The sequence below is a fragment of the Cryptotermes secundus genome, unplaced genomic scaffold (assembly GCF_002891405.2).
Source record: "Cryptotermes secundus unplaced genomic scaffold, Csec_1.0 scaffold390, whole genome shotgun sequence".
Lineage (NCBI taxonomy): Eukaryota > Metazoa > Arthropoda > Insecta > Blattodea > Kalotermitidae > Cryptotermes > Cryptotermes secundus.
Window position 1 is genome coordinate 269,726 of NW_019744414.1, and position 22,065 is coordinate 291,790.

Genomic DNA, 22,065 nt, shown 5'->3' on the forward strand with positions numbered 1-22,065 from the left:
CCTAACTTAAGACCTGTTTAACCAGTTGCTGCTATAATGTATTTAGGTGCACAATAGTCTGTTGCACCAACCAAACCAAACCTAAACTAACATGATCCATTCGGATCAAACTATGCCCAAATACAGTTGTCTGATACCCTAACCTGACTCAGTTCTGCCAGTGTGTACAGGTCTCTGATGTGCCAACCTGATTTAACTTTACATGATTTCACCTAGTCTAATCTAACCCAAACCAATCTGAAAAAATTCTGCAGTGTCCACAAGATATATTTTGTTTACTCACACTTTTTATACCTTAGTAAGTTGATCAACCATATGAGTACAGAGAAGCATAAAGAAATATGTATTTATTTATTAACATGGTGTGAACACCTCCATTTGCTACATCACATGCATAATATTCATTTGAAACTTAAAACAGTTTTCATAGAACTTGACAAAAAGAATAGACTGTTAAGTGACATAACAAAACACACACTTTGCTTCCTAAAATCTGTGTGCGCCTGGCAGTCTAAAGGTACATGTTTCTTCCTAAAATATGTCCTTTAATTTGTTTTATGGTTCAGAAGTATCATGCATTTCCTTACAGAATTTCCTTAGTTAGAAATGGAGTGATTACTTTCAGCAATTCTAACTCTTGAATTTCTATGATCCTGATCTGGTAATTCAAATCCATTATCTTCACTGTATTCACAATATTCAGAATCAATTGAATTGGTGCTGTGATAATGATAAGCCATTTTGAGGCATTTCCCAGAAGTCAAAAACTCCACTTTGTCAACATATCAGGAAAAGAGTAAATGACTATTAAATACACAGATAATTTGCAGTATATGTTCTATCTTTGCCTTCCCTACACATGAGTCTCATAAGATAAAACAAATCAAGCTCTGAAATAAACAAGAGGAACTTCTGTTCCACAGACATTCCAATAACTGCTTACAGCCAAATACCACAACAGAGAACACTGAACACCAGTGAGATCTCTACTTGAGGAAACAAAGTGAAATTAAAAAATACCAGAATTACATGCACTCCTAGCACTCCCACTCCTGACAAGTCTTTACTTGAAACTTCATGTTACATTGTTGACCCCATGAGGAAAGCTATGAAGATGTCCTAGTGCCTTTTCTGGGAGAACATTAACCTTATCCAGTCCTCAGTCTATGTGATTCCATACATAATTTCCTCTTGAATGGGGACTCAACCTGGGTCTCCTGCATTCCATATGAATGACTCAATTAAGATATTCTCCCACTGAGAAGACAGTATTTCTTTACTTAATGTCCTGAGATAAGAAGAGAGACTAACTTTGCAAACATAAAAAATTAGCTGGTGCAGCCCTTCCAAACACAGAATTTCTTTCTGATCCAGTTTCAATCCACACACAAAATGGCAGTTTTCTCCTGCATCTACTAATACACTGCAACATGATGGCTTTTCAGTAGAACCTTTCTTGTTCATCAGAAGGAGTGTCATTCATTACCACAAAACAATCTGTCATAGTAGTTCACAATTTTCATGCTTCCACAGAGCCCATGTAAAAATTAAATTGCAACATAAGCCTAACAATGGCTGACACAATAATGGATGTTACTTATCTGAAGTCACCAATCACACTTTTTTGTGCCACACAGTACTTGAAGGTTCTCATTTATTAGCATTTATAATTCTTATAACTTTTCTCACATATATTTCCTTGGCAAAACTTGACAGCAAATATTGCAATGACTTGTATACTCTGACACACCAAACAAGTGGTGTGTTTCACAGAAGAACACAAGTCACACTCCACATATACACAAAGCATTCTTTTTTCAAATAGTCCCTCTTAGGAGATTAAAGTATAAGTCTGTCGGCCATTACTGACTCTTTAATCATTTAATTAAATGTTTTCAACTTCATTATGTACACTAACTTACCAGTTCTGGTAAGTAAAATAGTGAGCAACTGATCTACTTTGGGGTGGGGGACTACCAACATAGTGAAAGCCCTGAAGTTATAGCTGGAGGCTTAATGTCTAAGTTGGTGTCAAAGCTGTAAAATTTATAGTAATTTCATTAAATATAAATTTATTCACTGATATTGCATGTATCAATACTGAATCACTTTAGCAGTATATATGAATACAAGATAACTTTTCAGACAGACCATTGAGCTTTACATTATACGAGTATGAGTAGTGAACACATGAATATCTATGGCTTCGATGAGGGGTACTATTGTTAACAGGAGACCTGAGAAATTTTCTCTTTACAACTACATCCAGAATGGCTCTGTGGGCTCACACCTAACTCCTGCTGTGGGAAATTGTTCCTATGGTACAGATACCTGCAACATGCGGCAAACTATGCACCAGCTTAAAATATACACTCTGGAATTGTATCTATTGTACGAGAAGAATATTTATTTTCAAAAACCAAACTCCTATGATAACAGACATCTGACCCTACTTTCTTGTCACTTTTTACACTTGTGGTTCACATTCAAGGATTGCAACATCTGAGGAACAAGTTCAAATTACAGCAATGCCATGTTGAGAATCTGGATTATGTCAACATATTATGCAACTTAACAACAAAATTGCCTGCACAGAGGTAAAGGAGTGGAGTTCATTTCACAAGTAGATTGCATGACACTTGTTATTTATTGATATGTAGCAGATGTTCCTCATAATCCCCATATATGGGAAGCATGTTTTCTACCAATTGGCCATCCCAGCATACTGAAAGTGTGATCATATATGAACTCTTAAAAGGGTTATGAATTGTTTTAAATTTTAAATTTGGTGAAATGGTTATAGTTTATTATAGTAGGTTTCCTTAGTCACACATTTTGAAAAAATTTTTATTACAAGTTTACAGTTATGATCTTGAATTATTGAACACAATTGTCAACAAAAAGGAATTTATAGACAGTGTCACGTAATTTCAAACAAGTGTAGACCTATACCCTGACCTAATTTCTTACTCATTTAGCGCACAAGGAAACTGACGTTTTTAAACAGATGATAGAAAAACCGTAAGTATAACCTGCTTCGGGGGTGCCTTACAAACAGCTGGCCGCCTGTCACTTCTCACACCCTTGAACCCACCCGCTTGTCTGAAATTTTTCTTCTGCGCATTCATGGTTACTCTTGGCCTTGTTTGAAGTTACATAACACTTGCCATAAAACAATTAATTTGTGTATAATAGTGCACAATTTTAACTCTTATTTATATGTAATATAAAGTACTGAGATTGTGACAAATATTGAGATCTATATAAAAGCATGTTACAGGTACCCCAGCCAACAGATTGATGTTGGTGTGTTCCTCCTCCAGCACTTGAACGTTTCAACACATTTTCTTTGTATTTAGCTTTTATGAGTATTTAAATCATACATGAGCATCCTATAATTATGAACCCAATGATATGAAATTAAAGTTTTGTTACTTTAAGAATGGAACATAACAAGACAATTATCTAAAATGTGGATCTAATCACTTAAATGTCATTCACTTATGGAGTATTCAGGGCTAAATAATACTTCGTAAGCCAAATGGTGCAAAATATAAGTGTACAACATCTGTGAGATTAAACTTTTTCTCGAGACATGCATGAATATAAGCAAGTTTACAGATGTAGTTTACAATATTTACCACATTTACATGAATAATCATTGCACTATTTGACCAAAGTTTCACCTCTCATAATTGTGATGAATTTTGGAATCAGATAAATTTCCCACAAATCCGCAACACAGCCTCTTTTCACTAAACTTGATAATATTTTCATAAGGCAAAAACAGCAGCATACAGATGAACTATATTCTTGATGTACTTATACAATTTTCAAAATGGGAGCCATTTAATATAAACACAACCCTGAAACACTGAAAAACACAAAATAAACAGGTTATAAAACTATATCAGGTTGTAAAAAAATACTGCTTCACACCTTCCTAACACCTTATCATCAGCTGCAGCAGACTATGTGGTTTTCACACTTTTCTGATTCAACAAAACAGGAATTTTCCAACCATCAGTGATTATGGATACCATAATTGAATACAATCTTCTCCAATCTGTAGCAGCAGATAATTTTTCTGGCAAAGCTGAATAATAAATTTCTTACACTCATGTACTTAGTGGTATGGTCTGAAGGTAGCCTCTGGTGAAGTTCTTAGCAGTAAGTCACTGTGACACATGAATCTTACATCCCAGTTACCCTCACTTTAAATTCAGTCCCAGCTACATTATTTTTGGTGGCCATGTCATTAACTTTTCAATTATGTGGGGGGGAAAAAACAAAAAACAAAAAAATTCCATACTTCACAAATTTATTCTGTAATCAGTAAATCTGATTTAACTGCCAGACACTGCATGCTCTTTAGACCACAATTTGTCCACTCTGATGTATTAGTGTAGTTCCCGTTTATATTGAGGGTAGAACGTAGACTGAGGATGCTTGAAAAGAGGGTGCTTTGTGGAATCTTTGAAGTAACTGAAGGCTGGAGAAGATACATGAAGAACTTCATATCTGTACTCTTTACCAACCATTTTTCTAAAGACCAAAATAGGGAGAATGAAATGGGTGTGGCATATCATACAGTGTGCTCCAATTCTGGTTGAAAAGCCTGGGGGGCACTTGGAACACCTTGGCACAGGTGGGAGAATAACATTAAAATGAATCATAAAGACTGAAGCAGAATCACGTCAATTGGAGTTATTTGGCTCCAGATATGGACCAGTTGCATGTCCACACAAAAATTATAGTGCCCTTTGACGTGCCATAACAAAGTCAATATTTTAACTAGCTGAGCAACTGTTGTGGTGGTGCGGTTTGCATGACTCTGTGACCTGGAGAGCTATGCTGGTTGTAGTTCAACTGTAGGGTCACCCATGCCGGAAATGTCAAAGGGTAGAGTCCAGACTAAGAGAGATACACTGGTCCTCCAGGATGGGGTTGGGTATGAGGCTAACAACCTCATCCTGTAAAAAGAATTTTGTTCAGAAACCTAACAACCACCACTGGGTCATCATGTGTGGGTCCACTCCTATGGCAGCACCCATTGGTTGTGGAGACTAGTTGCAGAGGAGGCCAAGGCTCACCCAGGGCTGTAGTGCCGAATGGTAGGTAGGTAGGTAAGTAGGTAATCCATACATACGAGTCACCACATCACTGCCTGACTGCAGAGCTGATAATAAGACACTGATTCAAATGTAAGAGTGCTGCATAAACTGATATACAATTAAAATGCAAAGCAACTTCTGTGCATGTAAGCATGGAATAATAATTTTTGGTGAATGCACCTCGTATGTTAAGTACATGATTATGCATGTGAATACAGTACATATTACACTGTTCACATTAAAAAGTGAAGCAAACATAACTGTGTAAACAGATATAACTCTTTTACCACATGACTTTTACACGGTTCTGAATTGCTTGATGCTGACTGGCAATTGTGACACATTATGTCCCTTTTTAAATATAGTTCCACAATAAGAAGGGACCACAGTTAAAATAAAAAAGTTAAATGGAAGCACAACATAAACAAGACAGTGGTTATGAGATTTGTAGTTTCCACAGCAGTGAAGATTCATACTGTAGTCTTCTGGGTTATAACATGACATCACGTAGTCTGATAGGCAGGTGCCAGCATTACAGAGGAACATAATGCCTTCATCTTCAAGGCAGACTTTTTGGAGGACGTGTGATACCCACCTACAAGACTACATGGTGTCACAACCCAGAAGACCACAGTATGAAAAGATAGGAGTTCGTCCATGGCTGAACAGGTGGAATGTCACATAACTGCAGCTATGCTCAATCCACTAAATTTTCAGGCAGCGGCAAACTACAGTGACCTGCTACCGGCCACCAGTCTGACTGGGACTCCTGTCATCATCTAACGCAGGCTTGCGGCACACAAAGAAAACACTCTCATACTCATAGCGCAGCATCGACTTGGGGTTTTGGGCATAGGTTGTCTTTACATGTGTCTCCTCTTTCTGTGAACAACACACAAATCCATTTGGGGAAATAAATTAATATAGGGCCCAAAGAAACAAATCCAGGAAATATCATTTGTAAGGCTTATGCAGACGGTATGCAACATACCTCTATCTCAAAACCAATGCCAACAATCACCTCACGTACAACTTGGTAGCTGGGTTCTATAGAGTTCTCATTTGGGAGATCCGAGAAATGGTACAGCAGGGGCCCAAGGTTGATCCACAAACCTCCTGTAATATCATCATTCACCAAAAATACAATTTTTAACTCCACACCACAAACCTTTAATACTTTTCAAGTATATGTAAGGTGATTCCACTTGTTTTTGTTCTAAACAGTTGCTTAACCTGAGGAGTGTCCACTCTAATTGCCACAGTACCAAGTCACAGCATTGCAAAAATAATGGGTAGGACTAAATAATAAATAAAAAATAACTTCAAACGTATGGTAAAGATTCCCTTCAGCTGTCTGTGGCTATGTAAAGGTTAAGTTATCCTTCTTCTGACAGGCCATGAAGGCCCATAGGTTTGTGAAAGGTTGAAGCTCACAGGTGGCAGTAAGGTTGTCAGCCTTATGCACTGGCCACCCTTTACCCCCCTCCCCTCCAGAAGATTCCTGGTACTCATTTCTGTTACAGGCTGAGTCGATCCCAGGGCCATAGTGCGGCTGGAAAGATTATGTAAATAGAAAAAAAATCCACCGTATCGGGACTCAAACCTGCAACCTTCTGGCTTGTAGCATAGTGCCTCAACAAAATACACTACCACATACCCCCATCTGTGGCTATGTAGTTCAAATAAAATACCAACAAGATGCACATGCCGTCCTATGTACTCTAGGGTTAAAATGTGAAAGTTTACAACAGAAAAATATTTAGTTACATAATCACTATGAACCTAATGTTTGTAGTATTAACAACAAAGGCTTATGTCCTGAACCATCTTGATCGAATCCATCACCTGCTTGGTAAATAATTATGTGGACAGTTCAGTATGATTTTCCACAGTATTTCAGGTTCTGCACTGGCTAAAAAGAATGCATAATACCTACTAGAATACTTAAAGTAAGAACAATAACATGAAGAGCTGACCTGGCTTCAAGATGTTGTATATGGTCTCAATGAATGCCACAATGTTATTTGCACAGTCAATGAAGAAGCAAGTTGAGATGCAATCCCATTCATCTTTTTCAGTGTACACCTACATAACAAATAACAGTGCTAGCAAATCACACAGCTTACAAAAAATTGTCTTATGATTTGGACAATAAAATCAACTACTCAGTTCATTACTGGGGCATGTATCCCTCATTTGCACGACAAGCCACTTCTGCACAATAAAATAAAATTTGATACTGAAAAGTCAACAGTTTATAGACAATTTTTTAAATACAGAATACATCAGTTTTCACTGTTGGATCAGGAATAAGATACAAATATATCCATACCTCTAGGAAATCTCCAGCTGCCATGGAGAACTGAGCACTGGGTGGAAGATCTGCTGGGTTGATGTCAGGGAAGGAAACTCCCTGAGTCTGGTGTTCAGGGTGCAGATTATTAACATACTGGTGTACCCAAGGAAATACACGATATACATTTGTACCTCGGCACCTGGAATCAATTTCCACCCATATATTTTCAATGTTTCCTTCGTCTTTGTTCAAGTGCTGAGATATTTTTCAAATCAACTGCTACAATACATACAATCAATGGAGAATTCAGTCCCCATAGACATGACTAATAGAAGGATAACATTTGTCGGTTCTGTTCAGAATGACAGCACTAACTTATCAAATTTTAAATGTAAACCTCTTCAGTGCAATATACTGCAAAACAAATTTTTTTTTTAATTGACTGCGTATTTACAGTCTGCTCTCTTATTTGTGGAGCATTAAGTAAATCTGTGGGTGAGTGGCATGAGTGGAGCATTCATCCTCTGATGAAAATCCCTTATTGGTCTTCTAGGTGGATAATACTGTTTTCCGTGTCTTCAGCGGTTTCGGGGAGGTCAGTAGGCCATTGCTGTTTTAGTCTCCTTGGCAAAGGCCTGGGCAACATCCAGAAACACGGCTCTGCATAGCTTTTTTTCCTCGAGGCTAGCTGCTATTGTACTGCAAAAATTGGCAGCAAATATTAACATCTGATGGTCATGCTTTGAAGTGAACATTTACAGTTTCTGCACTGTCTCACAGTACACCCACTCATTACTTAGTAGCATAGTTGGTTGAGGCACTATGCTACAAGCCAGAAGGGCACGGGTTAAAATCCAGATAAGGTCATTGGATTTTTTCAATTTGCCTAATCCTTGCAGCCGCACTATGGCCCTGGGGTCGACTCAGCCTCTAACAGAAATAAGTACCAGGAATATTCTTGGAATGTTCTTGGGGGCAAAAGGCGGCCAGCACATAAGGCTGACAACCTTGCCGCCATCTATGAGCTGATGGTCTAGAACAGGGGTCTCCAAACTTTTCGAAATGCGGGCCACATTAGGTAGTTCAGCACTTTCAACAGGCCGGATAAAATGAGAAATTAATAACTCTAGGTATATGAGTTTTATTGAAAGCACAGAATTTCATAAACTAAATACAAAGTATGTGAGAATAAATTATCGTATATTAATGACAACAGACAGTAGCAGCAAATGCTCATATTTTCATCCCAAATTATAATAAAACAATTAATGTGAATGATGGAACTCTTTTTGCATTCTTAAAATCTGATTAAATTTAGGTTCGAATTTTGAAACGCTAATCACAAGTAGCAACTTTAAATGTTCATCAGATAAATTTGCCCTGTATTTTGACTTGATGTACTTCATCTGGGAAAAAGTTTGTTCACACAGATATGTCGTCCCAAAAATGGAGATAAATTTACAAGCAAATATCTTTAAATTCGGAAATTGCTCAGAGTTCAGAAATTCATCAAATTTGATCAAATTTCTTTCCCTGTATTTGTCTTTAATATATGATAATTTTCCTGACGTTCAATAATTTCATTTGAATTTGACTAGGGACATCTGCAGAATCACAGTCAAATGGATTTTGAAACAATCTAATTTTTTGAGCACTGGCATCCAAATCAGCAAATCGCTTCCAAAATTGTTCTTTCAAATCTGAAATGACTAAATTTCCAAACAAGGAAGGAAATTCTGCTTCACCCTTTTTATGCAACTCTGCACAGTATAGCATATGAACAAAGTTACAATTTTTCACTTGGCTTTCCAGGAGTATCAACTTTGCTCTGAATGCCTTGATAAGTTCAAATAAATCACAGACTAAGTTATATTCACCCTGCAACTTTAAATTCAACTGTTCATATGGTTCACCAGATCAGCAAAAAATACTAATTTCCAAAGCCACTCGGTATCTGATAAAAGTGTTTCGTGATGGTTTTTCTCGGTAAGAAATATATCAATTTCATTCCTGAGCTGAAAGAAGCGCGAAACAACTTTTCCACAGCTAAGCCATCGAACTGCAGTATAATATGTCTGGTCAATAAGCTCGGAATCATATTCTTCGAGAAAAGACCGAATCTGGTGATGGTTAAGTGCATGACAGCGAATGAAATTAACGATAGAAATAACAGCTTTTAAAACAGAGCTCATATCAATGTGTTTTGCACAGGGTGCTTCTTGGTGGATAACATAGTGAAGAAACATTGGCTTTGATATTCCTGCATCCTCACAAGCTTTTGTGATTTGGCCAACCAAACATATTTTTATACCAGACATGTTTCTTCCTCCATCAACTGTCACGCACTGCAGACGGTTCCAGTCCAAATTATATTCTGTTAGTGTTTTTTGTATTTCTTTGAAGATATCATCTCCTGTTGTAGTGCCATGCATGCTGTGAAGTGACGCTAATTCCTGTGTGACATTAAGTTCATCGTCGACGCCACGAAAAAATACTAATAGTTGAGAGGTATTACAAACATCAGTTGAAATCTATGAACAAGTATTTTTTTACCAGTACTCATTAGAAAATTAGTTCAATTGGAGCATTTCTGCACAACTCTTTCATGGGCCGGATAAAATCACATCGCGGGCCGTAGTTTGGAGACCCTTGGTCTAGAACAGTGTTCCGCAACCGGTGTGCCATCACAAGGTGAAAGGTGTGACACAAACTTTTACCTATTGTAAGAAATTAATTGTCGGATTTTATTCATTTTATTTTATCCCAGTTACCGTGTTTCATATGCTTGTATTTTATTCTCAGCCACTGCACTGATTAAATAAGATGATGCTTATTCTTTATTACATGCCATGATTTTTATGTACAGTAATGTATTCTAAGAAATTAAACGTAAATTATTTACTCACAGTTATTGTTATATCACAGTTTTCATTACTGATTTATTTTTATTTTTATTGCATCTACGCTGCTTCTTTGATATGCTTGCTGAATGTTCTGTGTACGTGCTTCTTCCTAAAACTGCAGGGACTAGCATGGGTTTTCCTGTCTTTTATAACGCTGTTTTGGTATTTGCCACTGTTTGTTAGAAGTTAGAGCTTCTTCAACTTCATGACTTTCTTCCTGTAACAATGCACCCACTGATTGTTGGACTTCATTGAAAATTATAAATATTTAAAAAATAAGTCAGTATAGTATCACTTCTTCCGTTTGAAGAGTAGAGATCCCGCGTTTTACAATTGTTTCATTTCTATCACAGCTGTGCTCTGAAGTAGTTCGCAAATTTTGGTTCCTAGTTAGAGAATTACAGATGGGTCGTTTGAGATGTCCCCGATTGTATGGCCACTTGCTGACGGCAATAAAGTGGTGATGGACACAATTAAAGAACATTAGAAATGCTGCAGCAGAAATTCAATAAGTATTTTGGAGAGAGTGTACAAGATTTCAACTGGGTTCGTGATCCATTTGTTGTGAATGCAGAACATTTTCCGATTAATATACAAGAGGAACTCGCAGATTTAAAATCAGACAGAACATTGCAACTAAAACTTCTCAAAGTGCCTCTGGATACGTTTTGGTTGGCAAAAAGGAGTGGATATGCAGCTATCTCCGAGATGGCAGTTAATGTGTTATTGCCATTTTCAACTACATATTTGTGTGAACTGGGCTTCTCAATGTTAACTGAAATTAAGACATAAAAGAGGGAGTGGCTCAAATCCATCGATGAAGAAATGAGACTTGCGTTGACGATTCTACCACGGATCAGTCGCCTGTGTGCAGCTACGCAGGCGCAAGTATCACATTGAAGTTATGAGTAGAATTACTGTAATTACTTTAATAGTAATAGAAGTGTGCTGTCTACACTCTACAGGGAATTAAAGTTCATTAATTGTTAATAAATGCACGAGTTGATTTCTGTTTAATGATGATAAAATAACAATATAATAATATTATAGTAATAAGTTGATCACGTTACGTATTTATATTAATTGTATGATATCATACGTTTTTGAGGGGAATAACATTTCGGTGTGCCATGTTCAGTCATGGATACTTCATGGTGTGCCACGAGTAGAAATAGGTTGCGGAACACTGGTCTAGAAAATGTGGGAACCTCAACTCTCACAACCCTTTGGGCCTTCATGGCCTGTTACAGGGATACCTTTACCTTTACTTACTTTTACCATTGATTAACTACCCATTAATTATAATTAATTATTATAATTTATAATATATAATATAATAATATAATAATGGTGAGCAATAATTATTGCTCACCATAGCCATGTGTTGAACGAACACATTCAGTTAGCAATGTACGCATTCCTTATGCCCTGCATCTATTAATTTTTTGTCATCAACATATACAAAAGGAAAAAAGTGAATGTCTACAGCCACTCAGCTAAAACACACAATCACTTTCCATAAATATCCAGCACTAAGACAAAGCTCCATTTCTATGGCTGTTACTTGCTTTATTACAAATAATCACTTCTAGCGCTCACTTCCAGATTATCTGGACAGCTATCTATTCATACAGAAATTCACAAAGATCTATCTTTGAAAGCCATTTAAGAGCTCACAGATGAAAATAAAAAACTCAAACTCATGTAGAGACTATTTTGTTTCCAGGAAAATTCAAACTTCTGGAAAAGCAAGAATTCTTTCCACATTATTAAATATGCAACTCTGATGGTAATTCAATATCATGAAGTGTCACAGGCAATCAACCACCCTGCAAACAGGGACTTCAAAATCAATTTCATGTTCATATTTTTATATGACAAACATCATTATGGAGGTTATACACAGGCTGACTTGCCTTAGACCCCAAGCTGGTCTAGGGTCAGCCCTGCTGAATACCCCCAACTGCAAGCAGAATTTAAGATATCTCACACATTTCTGTGAGCAAACCAACACACCCACTTGTTAAGCACAAAGTTGGACGTGAACAGCATAAACAGGCTGAACTCATTGCCCTGGCAAGTGTAACCACGGCGAGCAATTTCAAATGCCAGTCGTCCAAGTCCTGCTCCTGGGACCAGCACTCGAACATCCTGAGGCACACTGCAAAGGAAAGACTAATATAACACTAGAAACCTGAAACTCCATTCATCACCAAAACTTAAAAGTAACAACTGAACAGCTGAGAAAGAGGACCACTTGCCAGAATAAAAGTAAACACTCACAGAAGCAGAATGTCTGTCTGGCACCCTGATGTGTGTTCCTTTCTCTCTCACCTATCCTTCTTAATTACTTTTAAACCTTTTTCTTCGAAGTCAATATACCAAGCACACTATCCATACAACAGACATATATGGCACTGCATATCAGTGCTGGTGTTATGGCAGGCTGATAGCTGTAAAAAGATCTTTATTCATTTCTGACATCCATGATATGTCAAAGATTTAATACAAATCAGGTAAGGCAGTAACAATCTAAAACGGTTGCTAATTTATTTGATAATGGAGTAACTGGCTTAATATTCGTGTAGTTACTATAGGATTCTGACGATGGTGTATAACACACTGATATATTGGGTTTCTGGACTTTATCCATCGTCCTAGTTTTTAAGATAACAAAAACACAACGTTTCGGAAACTGGATCTGTTTCCGTCCTCAGGTGAAGGAAAAGGGGGACACCTATTCTGTTGGGTCCGTTAGAAAGAGCCAGCCTCAATCACTGGACAAACCAATGTCACACAACATGAAGATTATAAACACCTGAGACCAGGCTAAGTCCATGAGAGCTAATAAGAAAAAAAAATTTTGTTATCTTAAAAACTAGGACGATGGATAAAGTCCAGAAACCCAAATCAGTGTGTTAACCCGTTGCCGTGGTTCGTCGTGTATGTTTCGTCAGGGATTTAAATCGTCTGGGGGGGTTCGACGTGTATGTTTCGTCCAGCTGCACACGTATGTTATAACGCCCATAATAATTGATGGTTTTGCTGTAGATTGTTAGATTTTTCACTGGCCTGTTGTCAGGAGGACTGTATTTAATGACACACGCGTTTAAGAGCGCTAAGTCGTCGTTACATATGCCTGTCTTGCAGCAACGTTCCTGTGGCTATTGCGAGCTGTTTCTGTTATGAATGATGTGTTTTGTTTGCTCTGAAGCTATAAACACCAGAGACTGATATGTGCTGGTGTTTATAATATCATATTGCCCTGAGCTGGCTATTCAATTGGAATTCTTAGAAGAGGGATGTACAAAAGTTTATGCCTGCAAAATCGATTGCTTTCGCACAGTACATAGCACCCATTTCTTAGAAAAACGCCACATTTTAAGGCAGAACACTGTGGTCACCCCCTGAGACGATACGGATGTGTGTGGGGGAGGGAAAAGAACTCATTCCTTCGCTCATTATCGCTCCAGTTGACTCCATTTTATCGTACTGACCTTGGTGGTCGTTTCGAGGGATGACCATAAATATTTTTTTGAGCCAGCTAAGCTCTACTTTCGTTCACTACATACCAGACAGTTCTTAGAATAACTTCATGAATTCTGTGGTCACCCCTACGACATCTCCTGCCGCCAAAATGGATGGAATATCAAAGGCATAGCAACAACCCCTTGTTATGATAACTCGTAACGTTGAATTTACTACAGCTGACCTGGCAACTAAACGGGTCACGGAAAGACATTTCCTTGAAGTATACCCCTCACGGGTAAGAAGGCAAGGCCGCACATATGTGTGGTTAAAAAAAAGGGCCAAAAAAAATACACAATATTGGAGCGGAGAATGGTGAACGTGGGGCACCGTTGGGTTATACGAATGCTTCAAGGCCTTCCTTCTACTAAACCAACTGCCTCCATTACCGAGATACAGGGCGCTCATATTATAAGGTAAGGTTATAAAACCACCATTTAAGATCATTTTAGTGAAAGTTTCATCCTTCAAGGCGTACCATTCACTGCTGAAATACTAAACAACCTGCTTCCATGGCCGAGATACAGGGCGCCCATATTATAAGGTAAGGTTATAAAACCACCATTTAAGATCATTTTAGTGAAAGTTTCATGTTCCTATCTCATAGAATTTAAGAACAATGATGAATAAATAATTTTCGAGCAAAATTTAAATGGCCGGCTGAATATATTACCGCAGGAGCCGCGGCCGCGGAATTTAAATGACCACGTCAAAGGGTTAATATTTGTGGTTTTACATTCTTTTACATTTTTTTAATGCTATTATACTGAAACCATTTTTAGGATTTTTAAACATATATGCACAAAAGAAAATAATGTCTTATGGACAAATTGTATCTGTTCATCCAGTAAACCAAAACACTAGCTTGACATCTGCCACTCCATTAATCTGTCTTTATAGTCCACCTCACATGTCTGTCTGCCCATTTGTCACAACTTCCAACCATCAAAATCCTCTTCACATTCAGATGAAGTCTGGTATGGGAGAATCTTCTACAACTTGGCAAAACAAATATATACAACAAATAAAAAAAATAAAAAAAAAGGGAAGCTGGAGATTTTGGTAACACCGGCCTACAGAGAATTGGATTACTTGCCAAGTCACAAGTGATTTATTACATCTAACACAGTCTATTTGCTCATATAACTGACTAATGTTGTGAAATGTGAAAGAAAAACAGTGATCATAAAGAAAACATTATGTAAAGACAACACGGGGAATGTATTTCAAACATTCACAATACCGACATGGGAAGAGAAAACAAGAGGATTACATCATATACAGCAAACCAGTTTCATGCTTGGCTTACTCTTCAACACTGATCATAGAGGCAACATGTCAACATGTTCCTACAAAATGTCAGTTGACTTTCAAAAAGCTACACTGCATTAGAATAGAGAAGACAGAACTCTTCATCTATGTCACCCTTTTGGATGTGCTTATTACTTAGGTACAGATTTTATCTACATTAAATTTATCAGACATTACCACAGAATTTTTCACTATTGTCAGGTTTGTAACTGTCAACCACTACACAATACTTCATACAGAACCTGTTGACATTAAAGCAAAAGCTAATCAGAGATTTCATGAGCCACCATTTTGATATTTTACATTCTGCAAATAAATTTCCTCATAAGTAGCATACCCTTCGCAGATCTACTACTATACATCATTTCAGATTTTGATGTTTTACATTCTACAAATAAATTACCTTAAATGAAGTAGCACATCTTTCAAAGATCTATTACTATATATATATATATATCATTTCAGATACCATATTAAGTGATGCTGGCATTACTCCAGCCTCACAAATTAATGTATCTTTCATGTTATTACCAACTGTAGGAAACCAAAAAGTATGAGGTTTGGGTGGCCTTCTGTCTTCCCTCCTTTCATGCAAAATGGAGGTCTCCATGAAACACATCAGAGTCCTTATTAAAACTTCTTGAACTGGCTGTTGAGTTCATAGGTTTGCCTGTATAAAGAACATAATGCAATTTTGTGCCATCTTAAATCAAGTGACCTGGCCAGGTTTGTTAGTATAAGTGCTTGAGATGTCAGAGCTAACAGCAAAGACCACAAAGTTATCCCATACAAAGAACTGCTATGAGCAAATTTCAAACAGAGAACTGGGGTCAAATAATAAATTCGTCATTACCACAAGTCTGCTGGGAAGTGAGAAACTATCTCCTCCACTATTGGCTGGTAGCAGGTCTCTCGTTCTTGGGCCCCTTCTTCACTCCAGTCTCGCACAAACTGTTTAAGTGTAGCCTGCACTTTCTCAAGGTCAGCTACACTTGGGTGCAAACTCACAGCTTTGCCCTATAAATTAAAATCATCCAGTACATCTGTATACACAAATGAAATATAAACCAATATGGTTTTCCATTCACAATTACAAAAGCCCAAAATGAGATATACTAGGAAAGGCAAATGCAGTCCATCCAAAACCTCAAACTTTATCTCAATACAGTCAACTCTCGATTATCCGGGGGTGGATTAACCAGTCTGCGGCTTAACCGGGGCTACTGAGGCTTTTTTGAGGCTTATATGTTGTTTAACATTCATTCACTTTTGTTTCACATGGCGAGTTGTAACACTATTTTCGCACTAGTGTGAACCGAGCTCTGCATTCTTTGGTCCCGTTATGCTAACACAATGTTCTAGGGTAGGGGTGAAAGAATGCAAGGATTTGTGGAAAGTTTCAAGGACAGATACATCGCCCCAGTTAGTATCTTTGTATCAATCTTCAAGTGCATTAGCAAAATGTCAGGGTGTAAAAGGAAGCGTGTTGTGTTAAGTATTCAACAGAAAAAGGAAAATGCCGCGAAAAAGTAAACGGCAATATTAAATTGTTTTAAGTGTTAAGTGTGAATATTTGTAAAAAGTGTTGGATGTTGTTGAAGACTGTGATTGAAATAACTAATTCATACTTCAGCGTAATGTAAAAAAAGTATTAAATAGGCCATGAGATGACATAAAAATGAGGTTGAATAAATTTAAATACAGGTAGGCCTATAGTATTATGAAGGTACAGTATTACAGTACTACTTTTAATAAAATTTGTCTTAACCGGGTTTTCGATTAATCGTGATTTCCATCCCCACCATTATCCCAGATAATCAAGAGTTGACTGTATTTTAATATTAATCCTCAGTGTTCCAAAAATTTCCCTATACAAATTTGATATGGCTGTTTCAATTATGCATGCTGTAAAATAAGCCCATCATAATGGCAGCAGTGTAACATACTGTGACAAGTTGCACAACGGAGAACCCCTCCCTACCCACAAGTGACGTGGCGGGTGAGTCAGCGCTCCGTCACCCCCCTCCACGCGGTGGCGTAGCACCCCCGCACTGTGATGCGGCACCGCAACAGGCAACAGCGAACGGAATAAAAGCCGGCTGAGCAGCAGTCGCGAAAAGAAGACCCGAACGCGTGGTCTATACAAAACATATTGTGACATGATGCCTGAAAGCCAGAATAGTGGAGCCAGAGAAGTCCACTGCTAGCAAACAGCTCACCAAACACACGTTCCCACAACAGCGAACAGATGTGAAGTCCACTGCTAGCCAATGGTTCAGTAAACACATTTCCATGACAACAGACATTTTCCATGGATACCAGTAGCCTATATAAGGAGCTACTTATGATGGGGCATGATCTGCTGTACTGAACCTGGACTGACAAGTGGCCTCGTATATGTTGTATATACATACATTTAATAACATGTAAAATGTAAATTGTACATACTGACAACAAACCTTTTGCTCCGGACTGTGACTCTGGCAAACGACAGACCCGTTCTGTCATCAGAGAGAGTGCCCCACATCAACAGGACTGCAAATGTCTGACAGTAATAAAGATCTGGCCTAAAGCCCCAAATAGGTGCTTTAGTCCAAGACAGACTGGTCGACTGACTGTGGATCATAACATAACGTTGACTGAGAATTCATAACTTTTACTTTGAATTTGAGGACAGAGGCGGGGTTGAATACCTCCACCATAGCCCTGAAAGTCATAGGAGGCAACAAAAAGTAAAGTCTCAAAACTGAGAGAGTAAAATATGACCGGGAGTCCCATGGGACTCGGACCCAAGAATGACTGTGCTGGCGAGGACCAGTAGAATCTGTAAACGACAGAACCGTCCTCTCGTCCGAGAGAATGTCCAACATCAATAAACCTGTGACTGTCTGAAAGTAACAAAAATCCGGTTGTAAGCCTCAGGTGGGTGCCTTATTCCAAGACAGACTGGCTGGCTGACCATCAGTCATAACATAAGACTCAAGGGTCCCATACACATACACGTCTGGCTCGCGAATCCAACTTGACAAGCTTGACTAGGGAGCTGGGCTCAGATTAATTTCACCACAAATGCATGAGCTGACTCCCAACTTTGCGACCCACGCATGGACGAGTTTGGCTCATTGGAACCCGGGCCGAGTCGGACTCACGAGCCAGACTTGTACATGTATGGGCCCCTTCAGATGCAGACTAAAATTTATTCAGTTGTAGTTCATTCATCAGAGAACTCAAAAGGGAGTTCAATAGTTCATCTGTGAAGTCTTAACCACCCAAGATCTGTTACCAAGCAATGACTAGTGAAAGAAGACAATGGAGATTTTATTTTGTGTGCTGTAGTTACAGCAATCTTTAGAATGTGTAAACCAGTGAGACTGTTATAATTATTTGTAGTCACGACCTGTGACACTTCAATAAATCTATTCACCAATCCAAACCTTGGCCATAGTCGCTAATACACATGACAATATTACATAGCCTCGGTTCTCACAATTGAGCCATGCCAAGGAGAAAGTCTGCATAACACACACTCACAGCAAAAGACTATGATTGAAAGAAGCAAACTATTATAAATCCTGTAATTTGTGCCATTCTTGCATAAGTGCTATAAATTTAACTTCTCTTCCTAAGCATCAGCTTCAAGGTTAGTAAACCTGTATTAATGAAAATGTTATATTTACTGAATAATGTCTGTTCCAACTTCTTAAACCTGTTGAACTTGGGTCAAACAGATCTGCCATGTTGCAGAACATAAAAATCAGATCCCACCTTTTCATCTTTCCCTTTCTTCCATCAATATAGTTGCTACATAGTCACTCTGCTTTCAGCCATGGTGTTGTTAACATTACCTAGCTGTTCAGATGCCTGGAAAGTTCTCCTTTTGATATGTGGCACTGCTGCCATGTCAGAATCCACTGTGACATTCACTACCATGATATATCAGTGCCAACTCTACAGAAATTCTGAATAAGTTGGGTCATGCATATAATACATTTAAATAATGTTACTAGATCTGGACTACGACAGGTAATGTCACAAATGTGGTGACTATGTCTCCCCACACTTGTAGCAACTTTTTTATTTCCAACCCTGGGCCTCTGAGTCCTCATAGTCTAACTTTCACTTGCACAGATAGTGGCAAAATTTGTCTGACCCAACCAAAACACATTCCAACCCAGTCAAGCATTTCACTCATTAAGTTCTAGTGAATCATGTGATGAAGTATTATTAAAACATTTAATAAAAGCATGTTAAGTAAACAGAAAAGAGGTCTAAATATTATGTGTTCTACCCTGTAAATTCATTATCCTTAGCTTATTTATGCAGTAACTTATCCACACCGATTCTGCTGGACCAGTCGGGTTCACATTCTCAAACATGTATGCAACATCTTTGATGATCAATTTGATGATCTGATAGTTGTTTTCAATGCAGGCTCTGATTTCTGTTAAATGTTGATGATAGTTCTCCAGCAACGCCTGATGATGAGCTGGTAAAGACCTTAAATACTTCTCAGTCTTTGCAACTCGCTGAAGGGAATGGGCCCTGTTAAGCAAACAGTATCACTTACTTAATGCTGTCTGCTGGAGGTCATGGTTTGAGGAAATACAATCATGGCATATTAACAACACAAAGCATTGTTTTAATAACAAGTAGTACCATTTATAGTGTTTAATATTTTTACATTATATAATATAATTACCTATCCCGAAAGAGACCCATCAGCTATGGTGTCCCACAAGGTTCCGTTCTGGGACCAGTGTTGTTTCTGTTATATGTAAACGACCTGGAGGGCAGCATAGACCATGGGAAACCTACGTTCTTTGCCAATGATACTAGCATTTTTATAGCAGGAAATAGCGCTAACGAAATTCAAATGAAAACGAATGAAACAATAAACAAAATCACAGAGTGGTTTGAGAGGAATCAATTAGCTATTAATAAAGAGAAAACAATTGCAATAGCCTTTCATCATCCTCAAAAACTACAACTTGAATGCCCTCCAATAAAGATTTATGACACTGTTATCAACTACACAGATCACTCAAAATTCCTGGGAGTCTGGCTAGATAAGCATCTAAGATGGACTATGCATATGCAAAAGCTAGCGAACAACTTATGTGAAGTATGTTTTGGCCTAAGGGTAGTTAGAAGAGTGACTGGACTAGAGACTGTCCACATGTTATATTATGCTCATTTCCAGTCTTTCTTATCATACGGACTGCTGTTTTGGGGCAACTCGGTAAATGCAAAATTGATCTTTAAATTACAGAAGAGAGCTATAAGAGCTATGACCCAGGTCCCAGAAACAACTAGTTGTAAACAAATTTTCAAATCATTACATATATTACCTCTACCATCTTTGTACATATACAAAACTCTAATATACATAAAATCAAATTTGAATGATTTCACAACCAACTCACGATTACACTCATACAACACAAGGAAAAAAGATGACTTGCACATCATCCAATGTAATACAAGTCTAGGCAAGAACAACTTTAACAACGTAGGACTTCGACTGCTAAATCATCTGCCACGATATATTAAAGAAATACCGGTACTATATAAGTTCAAAAACGCTTTGAAAACATACCTACTCGATCATTGTTTTTATAAAGTGGATGAGTTTCTCTCGTGTGAGACAAACACTAATCAATTATAATTACATAATTCATGAATAATCGGTTTTAGGAATCCCTACTGCGCAGTTTTCCTTTCTTTTTTCCAGCAACCAAGATAACACAGTTGGAGATGTACCTGAACGGGCTACTCTGGAGAGATTGCAGATACCAAGAAGCTGCACCAGGAAGGGAGAACAGATGTAATGAGATGTTGCAGTGTAGAGTCTACAGTTAAATGTTATACCAGTACTATCACCAAATTCACCAATATTATCTCAAAGGCTGCGCCATAGCTTAAGCGGTTAGTCGCGGGCTCCCCATCGCTGCAGTCTAGTCAAGTGGGCTTTGTGATGGACAAAGTGGCGCTGGGGCAGGTTTTCTCCGACTACTTCGGTTTCCCCTGCCAATCCTCATTCTGTCAAATTCTCCATAAGCATTATCACCAGTACAGGTACAATAGGACATATAGTAGCCGGCGTTCCGAGGGGACCTAATATGGATTCCACCTCACACTATATGAAATCTTAACTATTGTAAACTACTGTAATCTATTGTAAATTATTGTAAGTATTGTAACTATATTCTCTTATTGTAAATGCCCATGTACAGTAACTGACTTATCCTATATCTTTAACAATGATCTATGGAGACGATATAAATAAATATAATCAATAAAAAAAAGCTGCACAACACAGCCGCAAGTTTATCTTTTGCCCTAAAAGGTTCTACTGGAGCAAAAGATGCGGTGGTGTTTCGAAGAGTCGTCTCGTACGAAAAATCTGGTTACTTTACACACAATTGGCATATGAAACATGCATAACCTAACTCTGCATAAGAGCTCGCATACTGCACAGTTCCACATTTTCAAATTATCTGTTAACGGCTTAAAGTTTCGTGTAGGTTAGAACAATGCCGCACTATGGTTTCTTTTGAAATCACCATTATCTGTGCCATCTCACCTGTAATATTTGAAAGCCGCAACAATTCTTTGAAAATGAGCTTTCTCTTCTTCGTCGTCATGCGGGTTTCTCATTTTTCGGGTATTTCTTGTACTTGAATCATTCATTTTCGAACAACCCTTGACCAACCTACAATTGGGGGAGAAATTATCAAGTATTCGTTAACGTTAACAGTGTTAATAACGTTCATAAAGTTATGCCTATAACTACCTCCACCAATCACAATGCCTCCGACATCTTGATGATCTTAATCATCTTCATCGATCTTGATTACCCAACCAAATTCTGTTTCCGTCTAGTTTGTTGATTGGTTACGGAAAACGCGAGATA

At 38.0% G+C, this 22,065-nt stretch overlaps 1 protein-coding gene across 1 annotated transcript; it reads right to left on the reverse strand.

The window, feature by feature from the left end:
- Positions 1–316: 316 nt before the first annotated feature.
- LOC111874727 (carnosine N-methyltransferase) lies at positions 317–22,040 on the reverse strand. Its single transcript, XM_023870465.2, has 9 exons — positions 21,946–22,040; positions 21,736–21,864; positions 19,490–19,694; positions 16,006–16,169; positions 12,334–12,474; positions 7,447–7,609; positions 7,091–7,199; positions 6,106–6,230; positions 317–5,996 (listed from the first exon to the last, which is right to left on the reverse strand). Exons 2-9 carry the CDS (start codon positions 21,840–21,842, stop codon positions 5,856–5,858), a joined length of 1,155 nt encoding a protein of 384 aa, XP_023726233.1. The 5' UTR covers positions 21,843–21,864; positions 21,946–22,040; the 3' UTR covers positions 317–5,855.
- Between the last annotated feature and the right edge of the window lie 25 nt (positions 22,041–22,065).